This window comes from Acomys minous (assembly GCF_964271855.1).
Source record: "Acomys minous genome assembly, chromosome: 13".
NCBI classification, from domain to species: Eukaryota; Metazoa; Chordata; class Mammalia; order Rodentia; family Muridae; genus Acomys; species Acomys minous.
In genome coordinates this window covers 58,263,404-58,283,522 of record NC_140495.1, presented here as the reverse complement: position 1 = coordinate 58,283,522, position 20,119 = coordinate 58,263,404, and the positions used below count along the sequence as shown (strand labels likewise).

Here is a 20,119-nt window from a genome sequence, read left to right as displayed (position 1 = left end):
TCAGGGAACATAGGACTGGACAAATGCAAGGACCTGAGCTCTACCCCAGCGCCACCATGTAAAAGAAAAAGAAAGTGAAGAACTAAATTAAGAACCACTGCCTCATTCACTAACTTATTCCCAATGAATGTGCAGTGTAGACCATGCTCAAAATGATGGAGAGCCGCCTGTCTCTGCCTCTACACCTAGCCTATAGTCAGTCTCTTGCTAAAGAGAGACCTAATTAAGCCAGGCAGTTCCTTGCTATGTACTCCTCTGGCCCTCTGAGAGCCACAGAGCTGCTTCTCACACTTCCTCCATAAAACCCTCATCTCCAAGGCCATTCAACTCAGTGATGACTCAAAGCATAAGGTCAAATATGTATTATGGTTTTCTGGGTGCCATACCTCACCCATAAGATGGTAAGATTTAAGGAATTTACACAAACCTAGACCTAAAATGATACCTTTTTCCCATTTTTAATAGTCAAACTGTTAGCCTCAACCATGCTGACCTGGTCACATAGCTTTGTCCAAACATATACACCCTGAACCCACAGCAAAAACTGGATGCTGCTACCAGGTCAAAGCAAGCACAGCCTTACCTTCCCCTTCAGTGTCTGCAGTGCATCCAGGTAAGCAGCCAGCATGGGCAGGCTCAAGGTCTCCACAAGGGTTGTGTGCAGCCACTGGATCAACTTGGTGTCCCAGCTTACGCTTGCCAGAGCCTGCCGCACCCTCCTTGCACACTTATCCACAGCAACACGCCGCAGCACAGGCTCATTGCAAGCCTAAAAGATGTTCATGAAAAGAGCAAAAGTTACACTCGGTAACAAACTGGGCAGGTAGGTGAGCACATGGGACACAAATAGTCAGCCAGTGCGGCCTGAACTAAGAGAGTCAACCAGAACAGTATTCCAATGCCTCACCCCTTCGTTGGCCAAGCGTGCAAGCCGGTCAGACTGCAGGGCTTTGAGGATCTTGTTAAACAGCTTGTTTTGAGCCATTGTCCAGCCAGTCCTGTAACAGAAGTCCAAGGAATTAAAGTGAATCCTGAGGCCATTTCCCAATGGATGTCCACCGTATGAAGTGATGCTGTCATGGTTTTGTTCCCATTATGAAAGAGGCTGAAGTCACAGAGCTAAAGCATGAATTGAGCTTTTGGTCCCAATTCTGCCAACGAATCACCTCGCCATACACTACAAGTCAGGACCAGTCATGGAGACTTTCAGGGCTCAGAAAGCTCATTCTTTATCTAGTGGCTAAAGACAGGCTTCAATTCTATTTATTATTTACTTTCTAGGCAAGGTCTCACTCCAAACCCCTCTTGCCTCAGCCTCCAGAGTGCTGGGATTATAACATATGCCATGGTGCTGGGCTCAGCAAGCACCCCAACACTAGAGCATGAGAGTAAGGTAAGAACTCTATTTAAACTATTTTAAAAAGCAAAAATGTAACAACTACAACCACAACTACCCACTCCCCAATATTGCACTCACCATTAATTTTTCCTTCTCAATTTTTGCATTTTTTCCTGCCACACAATTACCAAAGTGATGGTAACATTTTATTATCCTAGCACGTAAGAATGACATTCAATGTCTACCTTCCTTACTGACAGTTAGAAGGACATCTCTATCTCTGTCCTTCTAACCCCAGGTATAAACTGCAATTAGAAGACCCATACTTCACTACCAACAGAGTGGTCTACGCCTCACCTCACTCCCAGAAACCTTAGTAATCATGACATCACAGCTGTGACTAGTAATCTTAGAGGCAGGAGAAGCAAAGTGACAAAATACATGTAAAGTTTATTTACTCTCTCTGCCATCAAGAAACTCCCAATAAACCAGGCATGGCGGCACACGCCTGTAATCCCAGCACTCAGGGAGGCAGAAGCAGGAGAATCTCTTTAAGTTTGAGGCCAGCCTGGTCTATAAAGGGAGTCCAGGACAGGCAAGGCTACACAGAGAAACCCTGCCTCAGGGGAAAACCAAACAAAGCCAACAAACAAAACCTCCCCAGAACCTGATACAGAATTACATTAGGGGCAGCTGAGGTGGCTCACTGCTGTGCAAGCACAAGGACCTGAGTTTGTGAAGTCTGGGCATGGTGACATATACCTGTAACTTGGCACTGGGTTTGGGGGTGTGAGAAGAGAAAGAAGGATCCTAGGAGCGTGCTGGCCAGCCAGTCTAACCAATCAGCAAGCTCTAGGTTCAGTGGGAGACTCTATCAAAAAAAAAAAAAAAAAAAAAAGAGAGAGAGAGACTAGAAGAAGATACCAGACATCAATCTCTGGCCTCCAATTGTATAAATACAGGTGAGCACAGCTATATAGTTACATGTGCCCTTGAATGTACATATACATGCATGCAAAACACACATGTGCACATGCAAACACACCCCAAATTAAAAAAAAAATAAAGTTCTTGCACCAAGCGGCTGTCACTCAGTCTACTTCAGTGTGCTCTCCTAGCCCTGATCAGCACCCCCATCCCTACACCCCCATGCATCAAGTGCAGTCCTAGACCCTTTGCGTTCATTCCCTGAACTCAAACAGTATTGCTCTCTCCTTCCTCTCCTTCACTTCATTGTTTTTTTTTTTTGGTTGGTTGGTTGCTTTTTTAAGACAGGGTCTCTCTGTGTAGCCTTGGCTGTCCTAAACTCTTTGTAGACCAGGCTGGCCTCGAACTCACAGCGACCCGCCTGCCTCCCGAGCGCTGGGATTAAAGGCGTGCACGCCCACGGCCGGCCCCACTTCACTGTTAAATGTCACCTTCTACCGAGGCCTCCTGGCTCCCTCCTACCCCACCTGTCAACCACACCACCACCATTCTATGTGTGTGGCTCCCTTTGTTAGAATTCAAAAGCCAAGAAAGGCAAGGTTTTTATGGCTGTGTTTTACTGCTGTATCCCCAATACATGGAACAAGTGGCCGACACACTTAGGAGTTAAAGACCCGCTGAGTAAACAAAGCAACCGTAGGCACCGCATCCTAAGTGCTCTGAACAGCTAGGCTCATCCTATTCCCACACACACCCTGCTGAGCACACAGATACTAAACGGCAAGAAGACAGACTCTTGAACACGCTAAGGCGGTCAAGCTGCAGAGAAGCTACCTGAAACAGTGCTATCCAGTCTCCACTTCTTACCTCATGAAGAGATTAGCATCTGTCCCACCACACCTTCTCTTACCCAACAATAAAATACACTTTATTTCTACAGGCTATGAGTCTACAACTACCAATATCATGGCCCAGTAAATATACAGACGAAAGACAAATTACCCTTTTGATTTACTCTGTTCAATTGAGTAAAAATTTACTAGAAACTCCTTTTCTCTATATAAAATAAAACCTCCACCACACAACTTACATGGTCCAGATGCCTAACCAAGAGGCAGGACTTTATTCCACTCTATAATGAAGAGCGGGCTACGTACCTTGAGTCTCTTGTCTATAAATCAGATATGGACTAGATCATCTCTAAGCTAACTTAAAATTCCAGTTAATTATGAACACCTGGAGCAACCTGAGATTTTGAGGACAGGCAACCCCTCTGCAGAAATTACATCACTTCTGGCCTTGGTAACATAGATGTAAACAAGTACTTTACTGCTAAATTAGATGCCAGCCCCAGCTTTTTTGAGACAGAATCTCATCAAACAGTTCAAGTTAAGCTTGAGCTTGCTATGTAACCAGGCTCACCTCAAGCTCATGGTCCTCCTGTTTCTGGCTCCTGGATGCTGGGATGACAGGACCGCAGCATCACAGCTTGCGAGTAGTGCTATCTATCTGCAAAGCTCCCCTTGCCTCAGGGAAATCCCTTCTGTACTCGCACAGCTCCTCACCGTCTTGGAACACTGTGGCCCTAACTAGAAGCAGTCTTAGGTTTCTACACTGCTTGTTCTCTTTTCCCCTAGTGCTCTTGGCATGACTTCTGTTACTTGGTGTGACATCAGAATCATGTCTACTTATGTTGTAGTTTGTTACTTAAAGAGTCTTTGGATTTCAGAGATGGAGACTGAAAGCCTTAACTCCATTTGAAATAGAAAGGCGTGCTGGTCCCTAGCCCATTGGTTCATACTCTCCTTTTCCTTCACATTATTGAAGTGCACAGCATATTTATCCTAGGAGCATCTCTCCGTGTACTGTGACTCTCAGGTGGCCCTGAACTTGGATGTTTAGAAGTGGGAGGTAGCAGAATGTTCACCAACAGTATAAAAAAGCTTTCTGGGAACAGGTATCTTACCATTTTAATGTACTTCTTGTTTTTTTAATCACTGGTTTAATTCTATCTTTTTTTTCCCCCCGAGAGAGGGTTTCTCCATGTAGCCCTGGCTGTCCTGGAACTCACTCCGTAGACCACACTGGCCTCGAACTTAGATCAACCTACCTCTGCCTCCTGAGTGCTGGGATTAAAGGCGTGCAATCAATTCCACCACCTAACTGAATTCTACCCTTTTTGTAAGCACTAAGACTACTATTTGTGCATGTGGTGTATACATGCATATGCATGTGGGTGAGTGTTCATGTACGCACATGAGGAAGGTAGAAGTTGAATTTGGGTGTCTTATCTTCCTTCATATCACTTTTTGAAACACTCTCAGTAACCCTGATATTCAATGGTTGGCTAAATGGCTGACCAGTAAGTTCCAAGGATCTCCTCCTTCTCCAACACTGGGGTCACAGAGGTGTCACTTTGACTAGCTTTTTTTTTTTTTTTAACATAGAGGCTACAGATTCAAACTCAGAATCTGACACTTAGACAGCAAGCACTCTATCCTCAATCCTCAGCCTTTCCTTCTTTTTTTTTTTTTTTTTTTCCAAGACAGGGTTTTTCTCTGTATAGCTTTGGCTGTCATAGATAGACTAGGCTGGCCTCGAACTCACAGCAATCGGCCTGCCTCTGCCTCCCAAGTGCTGAAATTAAAGGCATGTACCACCACTGCCTAGCTTTATTCATTTTTTACTCTATTTTCACTATAAAATCAAAATGATAAGAGGGAGAAATATGATCTGAACAAAAAAGAAAAGCTAACTCCATTTAGAAATGACTACCAGGTTGGAGAGATGATTCAGCAGTTAAGAGCACTGACTGCTCTTCCAGAGGTCCTGAGTTCAATTTCCAGCAACCACATGGTGGCTCACAACCACCTATAATGTGATCTGACACCGTCTTCTGGCCTGCAGACCTACAGGCAGGCAGAACACTGTATATATAATAAATAAAAAAATCTTAAAAAAGAAAAAGAAAAAGAAATGACTACCATACAACAATAGCAGCAACACATAAAATTAAATTCGAAAGCCAAAGCTCATAAAAAAAAAAAATTCTTAGAATTGTTGCTGCACATACAACCAAGTGACCCAAGAACTGAAACACATTCTCCACATTTTGTCAACTTCGTGGGAGGCTAAAACATTAAATGGGCAGGGGAAAGTTCTAACCCAAGATTAAGATAAAGAACACGCTAAAGATAGAATTAAGGAAAAATCCAAAACCCAGGAGAGCAAATTTTAACTCTCAGCCTCACCAGTCAAGGAGCTGATGGGAAGGGAACTATGGTAAGTCAACTGCCCCCTCGCCTCGGGCCTAATCTATTCCATTAGTGCCAGAAATGCACTTTGTTTATTTCACAGATGAGATCAGATAGTCTTTTGTTTTATGACCAACCTGAATGATATGCTGACCTCTGGCTCATCCTAGTTAAAGAACGTAAAATAGCACATTGTTCTAGAAAACCTGACTTTCTTTTATAAGAGACAAGATCTCACTATGTAATCTATGTTGGCCTTAAAATTAGATCCTATGTAAGTTTCCGAAAGGCTGGGATTATGGACATATGGCACAAAGCCAGGCAAACCAGTATTTTAAAATGTAATTATTAATTCCCTGACTCTGTTTCAAGGGAGACTGATTAAAAAAGATTTAATGTTATGTGTACAAATGTTTTCATGCCTGGCGCACAGAGGCCAGAAGAGGGCACTGAATACCATGAAACCACTGTTAGGATGGTTGTAAGTCCACCATTTGAGTGCTGAAAACAAAAATCTGGTCCTCTGCAAGAACAGCAAATGCTCTTAACTGCCAAACCATCTCTCTGACCCCAGATTTTTAAAAAAATTGTGTATGTGTAAGTGCATGGGATGTATGTGGGGTATTTAGGAGGGGGCACATGCCATGGTACTCATGAGGTCAGAAAGCAACTTTGTGAAGTGATTCCTCTCCTTCTATTCTACACACGTCCAGCCATTGAGCTCCAGGCATCAGCTTGCACCAGGTTTGTGTTTTGGCAAGTGCCATCTCACTGCCTCTACCTAAAAGAATTTATTTAACTTACTTTTATTTACCTATTTTAGCTTTTGTGAGACAAAGTCTCTCTATATAGCACTAGCTATCCTGGAACTCATTAGGTAGAACAGGCTGCCTTCAAACTCAGAAATCCACCTGCCTCAACTTCTCACACACTGGAAGTCAAGGTGTGCATCAATATGCCCAGCCTAAAGGAAAACTTTTAAATTAAAGTCAAACAGGACAAGACAAAGAACATTAGAAAAGCTCAATTAAGTCATACAACTAAGAAAGGAAAGAGCTGGGTGTGGCAGCTCATGCCATTAATCCGAACACTCAAGGAGGCAGAGGCAGGTGGATCACTGTGAGTTCGAGGCCAGCCTGGTCTACAAAGCGAGTCCAGGACAGCCAAGGTTACAGAAGAGATCCTGTCTAGGAAAAAAAAAAGAAAAGAAAAATCAGCTATCATTAGAGAAAACTAGGACTAGGTGGTGTGTGGTGAGAATTATGGTTTGCCTCAAGCTCCAGAGGGTGGGATTTTGCCAGCAGCAGACAGTTTACATATGGAATTCTGGGGACCCTTGAGAAGGAATAAAAGTGCCACAGCCCTGAGAGGTGGCTGCTGGTCTCTCTGCTGCTGCTGTTGCTGTTGGTTGGACTGCTGGTTGGAGATATCCTCACAACGAAGACTAACCTTACCACCAAGAGCCCCTGAGCAGCAGGAGTAGTCTAACCTTACCACGAAGAGCCCCTGAGCAGCAGGAGTAGTCTAACCTTACCACCAAGAGCCCCTGAGCAGCAGGAGTAGTCTAACCTTACCACCAAGAGCCCCTGAGCAGCAGGAGTAGTCTAACGGGATCCACAGCCCCTTTCCCGCAATCCTTCTTTCTCTCCCACCTAGTGTTGGGGGGAAGGAAGGGACGGGGTAGTGTAGGGAGGTAGGGAAAAGTACCCAATGACGCAGCCAAAAAGCCCGGCTATCGTGGTGGTGGTGGTGGTGGTGGTAGATTTCATTTCCTATATATGGAATGATCTGCGGGCAGTTTCTACTGAGTAACCCAAGAGGAGGGGAAGGAGCGCCAGTAAGAATGGGAGCTTCTGACCCTAAGGACACAAGCCAACCAGGCAGCAGTCTCACGGAAGATAACAGGCTAGGTAGGTTCTAGGGAGCTGTCCTACAGAGCTGTCCACGGAGTTCTCAGGTGGGAAACTGTCATTTTACATGGCTTACACAGGAAGAAAGGAAGCAGCCATTTACAATCAAGGGAAAGAAGGCAACAAGACGACTGTAATAATCACAAGCTACAGAACAACAAATAATGAAATCAACTACCTGCAAAAGTGACCTAACCAGAGAGCTTAGCGGCTGCTGCTAATGAAACACCTCATAAATCAAGACACAGCAGTGTATTTCAGAGTAACAAAGCCCTACCAGTGTGCAGTGGGGTCGTAACATAAGGATGAAGGTTCACTCTGAGACCAGAGAAAGAGAAGCCCAAACCAGGCATTTCCCAAGTGTTTTCTGCAGCACTCAGCAGCTGAAGGAGTGCCCTGGTCTCCTGGCTGTGCCCATCTTTCTCCTGTAAACAGTCTCCACTTACGGCCGGGCGTGGTGGCGCACGCCTTTAATCCCAGCACTCAGGCGGCAGAGGCAGGCGGATTGCTGTGAGTTCGAGGCCAGCACCTGGTCTACAAATCGAGTCCAGGACATTTATTACCCTACCTGTAGATCAGATCAATGCAAATCTTACAAACATAAATTTAGCTTTTTAGTTAGTTTGGGAAGCTCTTTCACTGCAAAATCTATAGTTAGTCATACCTATGCCTAGCAAGCCAATTAATGGTTCTGTGGTGCTGGAGCCTCATACATGCCAGGAAAAAGCTTTAACCCCAACCCCACCTCTTATAAAAAGACTAAAGTTTCACTCTGCTGCCCACAGTGTCTTGTGGTCAAGTCCTCCTCCTAGCTAGGCCTATATAGACATCTATCACTATGTACGCCAGGCGACGTGCTAGAGCTAAGGACAGTGAGGGAGGCAGCTGAGATACAACCCCTACTGCCAACTGAGACAGAGCTGAGCTCCAGAGCAGAGTGAAGAGAACAGGCCCCCACACACGGCTACATGTGAAATGTTTCAATGAGGACTTAACCTCAATGTGGCCAATCTGTGGAGGCGTGGCCTACCTGTTGACATGTTCCTCCCAGTCTTCTGGTGGGGGAGGAGCATCCGCATCTGTCCTGGCGAAGATAACATGGCGTTCACACTCGTTCATCACGCTCCGTGCCTTCTGGTTGTCATAGAGTGGAACAGGAGTTGACGTGACCGTCTCCACATCTATTGGAACGTCTGATTCACTGTAAATAGGTGAGGAAATAGGACCAAGCCACACACACTTCACACAACACAGTGCTTAACAATCACCTGGTTGCCAAATTTTTAAAAATGGCTATAAAACATAATTAGCTTTAAATGATTTTCACACCCACAAGTAAATTTGGATCCACAGTCATCTTCCCACACTCTCATCCGGCTCTCTCCTTTCCCTGCTGTGCGCCTGGGGAATGCAAGGCCATCACACTTTAGGTGGATTTGGTTTTTTCTTTTTGAAACAGTTTCACACTGGCCTGTAACTGACTATGCTGCCCAGGTCATTATTGCTGAAGTTTTTTGTTTTTTAATTTGTGTACGTATGTATCTATGTGGGTACGTGCATGTGAGCTCAAGTGTCCACAGAGACCAGAGGCATCTGACATGGGTGCTGTGCCTGAATCTGGCTCCTCTGCAAGAGTAGTGTGTGACCTTAATTGTTGACCCATCTCCAGCTCTAGTCTTAACCTCTTGACACTCTTCTTGCCTCAGCCTCACCAAGAGCTGGGATTATAGGATCGCTGTGAGTTCGAGGCCAGCCTGGTCTACAAAGCAGTCCAGGACAGCCAAGGCTACACAGAGAAACCCTGTCTCAAAAAACCAAAACAAACAAAACAAAACAAAAAGACTCAAGGTGTGTGTGTGTTTGTGTGTGTGTGTGTGTAGAACCCAAATGCAAGATCTGTACCCAGAAAGAAAAACAAAACCTGTATCCTTGAGGAAAGATTAAACATGAATTCAAAACCAAAAATTTGTAATGATCAGAATAGACCATTTGATATGGGTGAAAGAAAAGGTTCAAAATAATTAGGTCAAATGTAACCAGATCACTCATGAGATAGTAAATTTTTGAAATGTTCTTACCCTCTAACGTAGGGTGGCTGGAAAGATAATGAGACTTAGGAAGGGTTTGGACTAACCCACAGGTGGCTTTCTGTAAGGAGGTAAGAATGAAAGCAATGTTTTGGGATCTCCCTCAGGATCTGTACACTGAAGCCAGGGAACTCAAATGACAGACGGTAGCCACTGTCAAGCAATCAGATGCTGCAGTGAAGTGAGGAGCAAATTCTTCAGCTTCCATAAAGGCTTATTCCTCTTATCTAAGTGGACCAGGCTGTGTTGCCACTTGCACATCTCGCTTTTCTAAGTCACACTTGGAAATACATGTCTGTGAAAATGTCCACACCTGCCCTGCTGTGCTCAGGCTGCCCATCCAAGCTCTCCAGTCACCCACCCTTCCACCCCCAATCACTCCCCAAAGCACCTCTCTAATCCCCACCACACGATCACTGGCCAGGTTAGGCAGAAGGAGCCCTTAAGAAGGAAACCCAAACTCACATGGTATTCTCAAACTCACATAGTATTCTCCTGCTGCCGACGGGGCGTTACAAAGAGCATGCGGGTGGGGCGGGCACTACTGGCATCCGGGTGGGCGCTCCACGGTTTGGCATAGCTATGATCCAAAAAAACGAGGTCCAATTCCCGCTCGTGCACCGAGAGCTGGAAGAGCAGGGAGGTACCCATCCGCCGAGCTGAAGTCTGAAAATCCCTCTCTCCGCCACGGTGGGCCATGTCAGTAGCCAGGCAGCCAAGTCAGGGTGCGAGTGCCTGCATTCTAGTCACCTGCGGCCAAACGGGGTTTTGTCAACTCAGCATCTCCACTTCCTCCCACCTTACATACACCATCAAAACATGTTTTTAAGTCTATCATTCGTATCATCGGTTATAGACACCTTTGCCCTCCATTGGAAGAGTTCCCACACAGACTACCAGAAAGGTGCCCGGTGGCATACAAAAATCCATTATGTAACTGTAAACTGCCAAGGCTCCACAGTTCGAAAGGACATGAACTTTGCAAGGCGGCTGGAGCATGCCTTTAATCACAGCACTGGGTAGGCAGAAGCCTATGAATCTCTGTGAGTTCGAAGACAGCCTGGTCTACAAGAGTGAGTTCCAGCCAGAGCTACACAGTGAGATCCTATCTCAAAAACAAAACAAAACAAACAAACAAAACACACACACACAAAGACCTAAATTTGCTGGGCAATTTCCTTCCTGGACGGTGAAACTTTTTGCAAACGAGAGGAATAACATGAATTCTTTAAAGGCTAAGGGTTCCTACTCTCCATGCCTTTATTAGAGGACAGGAGCCCCGGAAACAACAGGCGGGCACCGCGGGCCTCCAGGAAGCTGACTGCAGCCAGGGGCTCCCGGCTTCTTCGCTTTGGGCTGAGATCGAGGGGAGTTCTCCTAAGTAATGTCACGTTCCACCGAAGTTTTGCAACGACCTCGTGTTAAACCCCAGTTTTGAAAAGATTAAAAACAAAAACAAAAAACGAGCGCCCGCCCTCTCCGCCCGTGCCGGGACCGCCTCTCAGGAGGCCTTTCCTACTTCGCCTTCTCTCACCGAGGCGCCCGGCAAGCTCCCCCGCTCCCCCGAGAGGTTCCCGCCACGGAACAGCAAAACCTCAAAACGGCCCATCCGGGCGCCACGGCGACGGCTCGGGGCGGGGGGGCCCTCGGCGACTTGGCCAAGGTCATTCCTAGTTCCCGACGAGGAGGAGCCGCCCGGCCCCGCCTCCGGCGCCCTGCTCCGGCCCGCGCCCCGGCCGCCCCAGCGCCGTGTCGGCCTCCCGCGCCCCGCCAGGCCCGCGGCTCCAGCCCGGGTCCCCGCAGGCCCGCGGAGGCCCGAGGGACTCGCCGAGGCCGCCTCCCGCCGCCTAGAACCCCGCGGGCCGCCACCCGCGCCGGGACCTGCGTCTCACCCGCAGTCGTCGGCCGCGCGCTCGCCCGAGCCGGATCCCAGCGCGCGTGCGCTTCACCGCCTCCACGCCCAGAGCCCTGGGCTCGGACGGAAACGCGGAAGTGGATCGCTTCCGGAACCGCGCGGCGGTGGGCAGCAAAGCCCGGAGCGCATCCGCTCCGGCGCCTGGGCGGGTCGGTGGGTAGCGCCAAAAGTGCACGCTACTCCTAGGCAGACACTTCCTCCCTCTGCGTTTTCTGTAGGAAAAGTGAGGGCATTTGGCCCTTTGGCCATTACAGAGCTAGGTTCAGTTTGCAGTAGGAGGGTGGAGTTACCTTCAGCCCAGCCCAGTGAGGTATGCATATAATCCCAGCACACAAGAGGATTGCGCTGAATTCCAGGACAGCCTGAGCTACCTATTGACAATCTGTCTTAAAACTTCAGAACAAACCACAGAGAAGGGGAGAGAGGGAAAGTTTGGCGAGTGTTGGGAACCGATACTAGGGCTCTGCAGACTATGGGGAATAAAGAGAAGTTGGTAAATTCAGACTGGATGACGTAGAGGTGGGAGGCTCAGAGTCAGCATTTAAACCGGGCGTGGTGGCACACGCCTTTAATCCCAGCACTTGGGAGGCAGAGGCAGGCAGATTGCTGTGAGGCCAGCCTGGCCTACAAAGCGAGTCCAGGACAGCCAAGGGTGTACAGAGAGACCCTGTCTCTTAAAAAAAAAAACCAGCCAAACAAACAAAAATCAACATTTAACTGCCTGGCTCAAGAGCCCAGCAAGCAAGGCTTTCGGCCTTTCCTCTAAATGTGCAAATACTTAAGGCTTGCCTCATCAAGTTGCCAGGGGAATGCAGTGGATTATTTCAGCCACCTGCCAAGAGTTCAAATTGATTTCTTGATGACAATTACCATGAGCTATGCCGACATCTGTGCTTTAGAACTCAGTGTCTTCAGCTGTATTTCAGGCCAGTCTCAGACTAGCTTTCAGGGAAGGCCTTGAATTTGTTGTTGTTGTTGTTGTTGTTGTTGTGTTGTTTTGTTTGGGGTTTTTCTTTCCGAGGCAGGCTTTCTTTGTGTAGACCTGGCTGTCCTGGAACTAGCTCTGTAGACCTGGCCGTCCTGGAACTTGAGATCTACTTGCCTCTGCCTCCTGAGTGCTGGGATCAAAGGCATGTGCCACCACCACCCCTCAGCTGTCCTTGAACTTTTGATCCTTCTGCTTATCTGCCTCTCAAGTGCTGGGATGACAGGCCTGTGTCACCATTCCTAGCCTAGAACACAGTGTTTTAAACTCTGTGTTGAAATCCTATTTAGGCGTGAACAGCTGAAGGTTGAGGGTCAGGAAAATTAAGCAACAGCAAGAGGTTTCTAAAGGTGTGATGACCGAAAAGTAATTCAGCGGCTGATTCTGGCGGTTCACGATTGTGGTACATCCACAGTATCCCTGAAGCCTTGCTTCTGAGGACACACTGTGCACACTTTTGCATGGTTCGTGCGATATAGTTACAATGCCAACAAATGCTATCGAAACCCCCTCAACTCGGACTTTAGACTATTGTATGTTATGAATGCAATATTTGTACCTTAGATACAGAGTTTTCTACTCTCACAGAAACCTGAAAGTGTCAGTGTGAAGAACAAAGGCTCTTAGTGTTTTCCTCTCTCTCCTCCGTGTGTATCAGAGTGCCCTATATCTTTGGATTGTGATAGGATGCTTGCTTTTAGAAATTGCCGTTTGGCCAGGCGTGGTGGTGCACACCTGTAATCCCAGCACTTGAGAGGCAAAGGCAGGTGGATCAATGTGAGTTTGAGGCTAGCCTGGTCTACAAAGAGAGTTCCAGGACAGCCTTACACAGAGAAATACTGTCTTGAAAAACAACAAAACAAAAAAGAAATTGCCATTTGGATGGCTGACTTGAACTTCATAACCAATCATTAAATGAATTTTAGCTTGGGATCAGAACAGAATGTCCAGTCATTTCTGAAAATACTGCTGCCATACTTCTGCCATTTGTCTTTATATGAAGGGTTTTTTGTTTGTTTGTTTGTTTGTTTTGGGTTTTTTGTTTTGGCTTTTAGAGACAGGGTTTCTCTGTGTTAGCTATGGCTGTCCTGGACTCACTTTGTAGACCAAGCTGGCCTCAAACTCACAGCGATCCACCTGCCTCTGCTTCCCGAGTGCTGAGATTAAAGGCATGTGCCACCATGCCTGGCCCTGAAGTAGTTTTCTTAGCATTAATTATTGTTGTTGTTGGTTTGGTTTGATTTTTTTTTTTTTTGAGACAGGGTTTCTCTGTGTAACCCTGGCTGCCCTAGCTTCGTAAACCAGGCTAGCCTCACACTGAGATCTGCCTGCCTCTGTCTTCTGAGTGCTGGGATTACAGGCATGTGCCAACGCGCCTGGCTCTTAGCATTATTATAAAATTGAAATAGCCATCACCTCAGAGGCTAAAGAATCAGGAGTTCAACAACAGCCTCAGCTATGTAGGACGTTCAGGACCAGCGTGGGCTACATGAGACCCTGTCCCCCAAACAGAGGAAAAAGAAGTCAAATGTTTTGCTTCCCCGTTAGAAAGGACTCCCCTGAGGCCTCATTGATTTCCTCACTTCTTTTATTTTCTCCTCTAAATTGCATGACTTGGCCAATAATTCATTCCAGACAAAAGAGAACATTGTGTCTGATGTTGAAAAGAACAGCAATAGAAGAAAGGGAAGGAACCGTCAAAGCGGCTAGTTCATTTTGTCTGTGGAGGCCTTGTCACGCCAAGCCGCTTGCTTTATATATTCTCTGTCAGATGTCCCTCATCTCTTCTGGAGATTCTCTCCGGAACCAAGAACTACTTATCTCTGTGATGATGTCCCTCTGTTGCTAAGCTCCACTCACCCTGTGAACCTGGGACGGAAGAGTTCCAAGGAGTGAGCGGTGGTGGCCCTGTGGATGGGAGAAAGCAGGTGTCCAAGATGCTGAGGGTTGTTGTGGAGTCGGCCAGGATTAACCCGCCTCTCAGCCCCCCGCCCAAACCTTTCGTGACTATCTACTTCAGAGGTGAGAACCGGGTCCCAAAAGGCCTTGCTAAGCGTGACATAAAGAAAACTTAGTTGGGCTGGAGAGATGGCTCAGAAGTTAAAGGCACTCACTGCTCTTCCAGAGGACCTGAGTTCAATTCCCAGCAACTACTTGGTGGCTCACAACCATCTGTAATGTGATCTGTTGTCCTCTTCTGGCATGCAGGTGTATATGCAAGCAGAGCTATTGTATATATAATAATAAATAAATAAATCTTTTTAAAAAAAAAAGAAAGAAAGAAAGAAAGAAAAGTTAGTTATTCACATCCCGGGACATGAGAGATGTCCTGTTTGATGCAATGAGGAGGTAGACTGTGGTGTTTTCACAACCTGTTATCAAGTGCCTAGCATCTTGGGTCCTGGGTTTGATCCTCCAGCACAGTTAAAAACCCAGCCAATGTGTATATGACCTCCTGATCACTGGGGTTACAGGTATGCACCAGCTGTGTATGACTGTTTACCCTGCATGTAAGTATGTTTACCTTGTATGTACCTGTGCCTGCAGAGGTCTTAGATCCCCGGAACGGGGATCACAAATGTTTGTGGGTCACCATGTGCGTGTTGGAAACTGGACCCAGGGCCTCTTCAAGAGTAACAAACACTCTCAACTGGTGAGCCATCTCTCCAGACTCAAAACCTATTACCTCTGTTGCTGTTACTTCTTTTATTTTGATTCCTTGTCTCCCTCCCTTCCAGTCAGGTATGGGGTAGGGCAAAGCAAACACTTCCTCACTGTCTTCCATGAACTAAGGCTTTACTATAAAATAATAGGCAAAGAAAGAAGTCAGCTGCCGGGCGGTAATCCCAGCACTCAGGAGGCAAGTGGATCGCTGTGAGTTCGAGGCCAGCCTGGTCTACAAAGCGAGTCTAGGACAGCCAAGATAACACAGAGAAAGCCTGTCTCAAAAAAAAAAAAAAAAAAAAAGAAAGAAAGAAAAAAAGAAAGTCACCTGTGGCACCAGTAATCCCAACACTTGGGAGGCTGTGGCAGGAGAACCTTGAGCTCTAGGCTAGCCTGGTCTACACATTGAGGTCCTATCTGAAGAATGAAAAAAAAAATCAGTGAGACTGAGAGAGAGAGAGAGTGCCCTGCTTCGTAGGATTATGAGGAGACTGTTAAAGATAGCATAGGGGTAACCTTTAGTATGTGTTTTGATAATAGCTACTCAATGTCATGAATTACATTTGAATGAGCTTTATAAGTAACAATGCCTTTTCATAAATACAATGACGATTATTCCTTACAGCAGTCCCATGAGGCTGAGGCACGATTCGTTACCTCCACTTTTTAATAACTAAAGAAACATCTCTCTAAGAAGGAAGAGGAAGAGAAAGGGCTGAAAGAGTTTGTGAGGCAGATTATGTATATTTAGGGATCAAAGAGCCAGGAGCCAAAAGGAAGAAGTGTGGCTTGAGGCTTGGGCTCCTCTGTATAGTTCTTGCCCAGCATTGTGTAAGGTTTGGTCCACCACCACTGGAGATAAATGTGGGGAAGAAATAAATGTGATGAGAGTCTTTTGGCTGAGCATATGGAAGCTGGTACAGGACACCAAGAAACTTTTAGGGAATGAGAATACAGGATCCAGGGCTGGAGACATGGCTCAGAGGTTAGGAGCACTGTCTGCTCTTCCAAAGTTCAAGTCCCAGCAACCACATGGTGGCTTGCAACCACCTATACTGAGATCTGGTGCCCTCTTCTGGCATGCAAGCTCACATGCAAGTAGAACACTGTATAAATAAATAAATAAAACTTAAAAAGAGAGAGAGAGAGAGAGAGAGAGAGAGAGAGAGAGAGAGAGAGAATAGAGGATCCAAAAGAAAAGAAAACAAGCCAAGCATGGTGGCACACGCCTTTAATCCCAGCAATCAGGAAGCAAAGGCAGGTGGATCTCTGTGAGTTCAAGGCCAGCCTGGTCTACAAAGCGAGTCCAGGACAGCTAAGACTACACAGAGAAACCCTGTCTCAAAAACCAAAAAAAAAAAAAAAAAGAAAAGAAAGAAAGAAACAGAGCTGTTGACCCTCCATGCGACTGGGACTGGGAATTTAGAGTTAAAAATATGTATTTAAAGGCATAAGATGGCTCAGCAGGTAAAGCAAATAACATTCCTAAACTCCATTGGCCAGAATGAGCCACAGCACCTCATGGCTTTGAGACTTGGGGCACTTTGTCCTAGGGAAGAAAGTGAAATGAAAATAGGGTTATCTATCTTACAGGGTGATGAATTTGAAATATCTGAAAAAAAAACCCACATAGATGCTATATTACAGATCCCACCGTAGACTTCACTTCTACTGTACCCCACCCGGCCTTTGACCACACTCAAACCCAGACATTGAAATACTTCCCCAGACTCAGGCCAGCCCTTTGGTGTCTTTACAGGTGTAAAGAAAAAAACTCGCGTGGAGGAAGGAAATGGCCCCACCTGGAATGAGGTAACCGCTCCATGGCAATCCTGGAAGAGGGATGAACACCTCCGAGAGCGAAGCGGCGGGGCTGGGCAATAAACAGTGGCCAGGGGCCTAGGGAGTGGCCAGGGAGTCTCACCTGGGTTTAAGACAGAAGCAACGTAGCCTAGGTTAGCCTCTGATCAGATAGGGCTGCAAAAGTCACATCTGTCCACAGCTGCTCTTGATCTTTCTCTTTTGCCTTTGGGGATGAACCACAGAGTGGCCCATCCACTCGTCTGTCTGCAGCACGTTCACAGACCTAGAAACCTGAAGCAGAGCCAGGGCCCCTTGTACAGAATCCTCTTTTTTTTTTTTAATTTACTCATATTGTCTCACCCCGCAGTGACTCAACTCCTAACATGCCCAGGCTATCCCACATTGGGGACAAGGGAGCAAATGTGATCTCCTTAGGAAAGCAGACCTGACAGAAACTCCTGAGGTCCAGCCCATTCCCCTGTCCTTGCTGTCACTTCCTAAATGGGTAGAATGGCACAGAGGAGGTAAGGTGGTGCCCAGCATGATGTCACACACTCCTGAGGCTGAGGCAGGAAGATCACTGAGTTCCATGCTAACCAGGCCTACCTAGTGAGTTCCACGCCAGTCAGGGCTACATAATAGTAAGGTCCTGTCTCAAAACACCCAATGTCAAAATAAAAATGGAATATACCAATTTCTCCCTGGCCCTCACAGACCTTGATCTGGTACCTCTGGAATCAACCACTGGAAAATGACTCCTTCCTGCAAGTCATCCTTCAGGATTCGGTCTCTAAAAAGAAAGAAAGGTGAGGCAGAAAGAGACAGAAGGAGCCTGGCTCCCTGAACAAACAGCCTCGGACTGGCTGCTAACCCATTTCTAACCCATAGCCAACTCAGATGAAGGACCAGCACCCATGCCACACAGTAAAGGAAAATGGAGGGTGGTATTAAAGGAGTACCCAGACTCCTGAGATGAAGTTGGCTAGGATACAAACTTGGGTACCAGGCACAGATCTTGAGTGTCTGCCTAATCCTGGCCTCTGGTCAAAGCCCAATTCTATTATTGAACCCAGACTAACAGCCCATTAGAAGTGAAGCCATGAGCCAGGCGTGGTGGTGCACGCCTTTAATCCCAGCACTCGGGAGGCAGAGGCAGGTGGATCGCTGTGTGTTCGAGGCCAGCCTGGTCTACAGAGCGAGTCCAGGATAGTCAAGGCTACACAGAGAAACCCCGTCTCGGAAAAAAAAAAAAAAGTGAAGCCATGGCATGCCATGGGCCTTCTCCAGGACATAGAATCTGATTGGTCCATCTTGGCCAGTTACTCATCTTTAATTCAGTGAGCTACTAGTTTTCTTAGAATTCCCTAAGCAACTTCCTACAGAGTGGTGAGACCCACCTTCCCCACCCCTACCCCTACCACTGTGGATGCTCTGCTCACCTGGACCCTTCAGACCCTGGGAGAAAACCATCCCCAGGACACAGCCTGAGCCACAGGAGGAGCCCTCTACCCTGGCTGGGACTCTCACCTCTTCTCCCTGCCTCTCCCAGGTTCATTGGCCTGGCCACTGTACTGCTCAAGCCCCTGGTGCAAAGGCCAAATGAAGTCTTTTCCGTCAAGAACCTTATCCTGCTCAACCATTCCATGAAGCCTACGAATGTGAGTCAGGCCCGAGACAGTGGACAGGGCAATTGGAGGAACATGGGCTGCTGGTGTAGCTGAGCTTCTCGCTGCCCCACGAGTAGCCAGCAGCTCCCCAAACGGAGTCCTTTGTGCCCTGGGAGGGCTCCACCGCTGTCACCTTCTGGTCCCCCACACCGCCAGCCATCTCCCACCCACCTGTTCGTCTCCCCTAGAGTCAGTCACTGTGCTAGACGCTGAGATTCCAGACTGAATGCTGGCAGACAGAGGGACAGGAAAGCTTTGCGCTAGAGAAAAGGGAAGGCTTCGGTGTGCCCCAGTGAAGGCTGCTGCTTTGGGAAAACCAAAGGCCGGCTCACCCAAGCGATTGGTTTGAAACTTTTCCTGGTTGGTCCTATGAGATGGAAGCCTGACAGCCTGAATTTAACTCCCAGACCCCCACATGGTGACAGGGGGGTACAGACTCCCACAAGTTGTCCTCTGACCTCCACACTTGCACTTGGCACAAACCTCCCCCCTGCACCCCAACCTTACATAAAATAAACAAGCAGAATTTAGGTCATCTTTCAATCTTGCTATTTATCAAATCCTGGCCATTTGGTTATTGCTCAGTGTCTTGGTTTGTTATTAGAGATAGTGGACTGACTTCCTAGGAGCTTGACATAGGGCAGGCTGGCCTCCTGGGCTTGCTTGCTTGCTTGCTTGCTTTCTTTCTTTTTTTAAAGAGTCAAGGAACTAGATTTTATTTATTTATTTATTTATTTTTAAGGATATTTTATTATTTATGTGTATGAGTATGCTGTCTTCACAGAAGACCAGAAGAGGGCATCGGATTGTATTACAGATGGTTGTGAGCCACCATGTGGTTGCTGGGAATTGAACTCAGGACCTCTGGAAGAGCAGCCAGTGCTCTTAACCTCTGAGCCATCTCTCTAGCTCCCTGGGCTTTCTATAGATAATAAATAGATTGGTCTTCTGGACTGGTGGCTGCGGTGAGAATCCTGTTACATGCGGTGTGGTCATCATCCATATGTATATTCAGTCTCTCAGAAGGGCATGCGTTTGTCCACTGGTCAGGAGAGGCTGGTCCCCCTGCAGGAGGGGAGAAGGCAGGTCCAGGGAGGGCAGGCTGCCTGGGCTACTGGTTCAAGGTGGAAATGGATGACAAAGCAGGAGCCAGAAGTGAAGGGGCTTGTGGTGTGTGCTGCTGACTAAGTGGCTGTCCTGTGGCCAAGCCTGAGGGATGTTCTGAAGATGGGTGAGCGAGCGAGGAGTATTTGGAGGAGGCACTGACAGGAGTCTTCCCACTTCAGGAGACATTAAAATTGTGGTGGGAGGACACTCTAGCTAGCACCATGGCTCGGGACAGGTGGTGAGTCACACTTCCCCTCTTCTCAGCGGCCTCTTGGGTCTTCTGCCACTGATATCAGTGTAATTCTGTTAGCTTCCAAGTTCCCTCTGTTGTAACATTTACTCTCTCTTGGCTGGTCAGTGGCTGAACACACACACACTGCACAATGCCTGTATCATATAGCCCTGCCTCTTAGAGGAACACAAACCCAGTCAGACTAGGAAGTCTGGTGTCATAACTTATT

General features: G+C 47.2%; 2 protein-coding genes across 11 annotated transcripts in view; one reads left to right on the top strand and one right to left on the bottom strand.

Moving 5' to 3' along the window:
- KANSL3 (KAT8 regulatory NSL complex subunit 3) overlaps positions 1–11,535 on the bottom strand; it is a 32,649-nt gene extending 21,114 nt beyond the window's left edge. For all 4 annotated transcript variants that reach the window (XM_084755133.1, XM_084755134.1, XM_084755136.1 and 1 more), the window contains exons 1-5: positions 11,410–11,535; positions 10,002–10,267; positions 8,461–8,631; positions 908–998; positions 584–769 (exon numbers count right to left, since the gene is read on the bottom strand). In XM_084755133.1, coding sequence (XP_084611259.1) covers positions 584–769; positions 908–998; positions 8,461–8,631; positions 10,002–10,216 — 663 coding nt within the window. In that variant the 5' untranslated portion in view covers positions 10,217–10,267; positions 11,410–11,535. The remainder of the gene's footprint in view (positions 1–583; positions 770–907; positions 999–8,460; positions 8,632–10,001; positions 10,268–11,409) is intronic.
- The window catches only part of FER1L5 (fer-1 like family member 5), a 55,208-nt gene continuing 46,536 nt past the window's right edge, over positions 11,448–20,119 (top strand). For 6 of the 7 annotated variants that reach the window (XM_084755128.1, XM_084755132.1, XM_084755130.1 and 3 more), the window contains exons 1-4: positions 13,925–14,439; positions 16,841–16,893; positions 17,599–17,690; positions 18,434–18,542. In XM_084755128.1, coding sequence (XP_084611254.1) covers positions 14,355–14,439; positions 16,841–16,893; positions 17,599–17,690; positions 18,434–18,542 — 339 coding nt within the window. In that variant the 5' untranslated portion in view covers positions 13,925–14,354. Of the gene's footprint in view, positions 11,586–13,924; positions 14,440–16,840; positions 16,894–17,598; positions 17,691–18,433; positions 18,543–20,119 lie in introns of those variants that run through there. The other variant, XM_084755127.1, reaches the window with a different exon arrangement.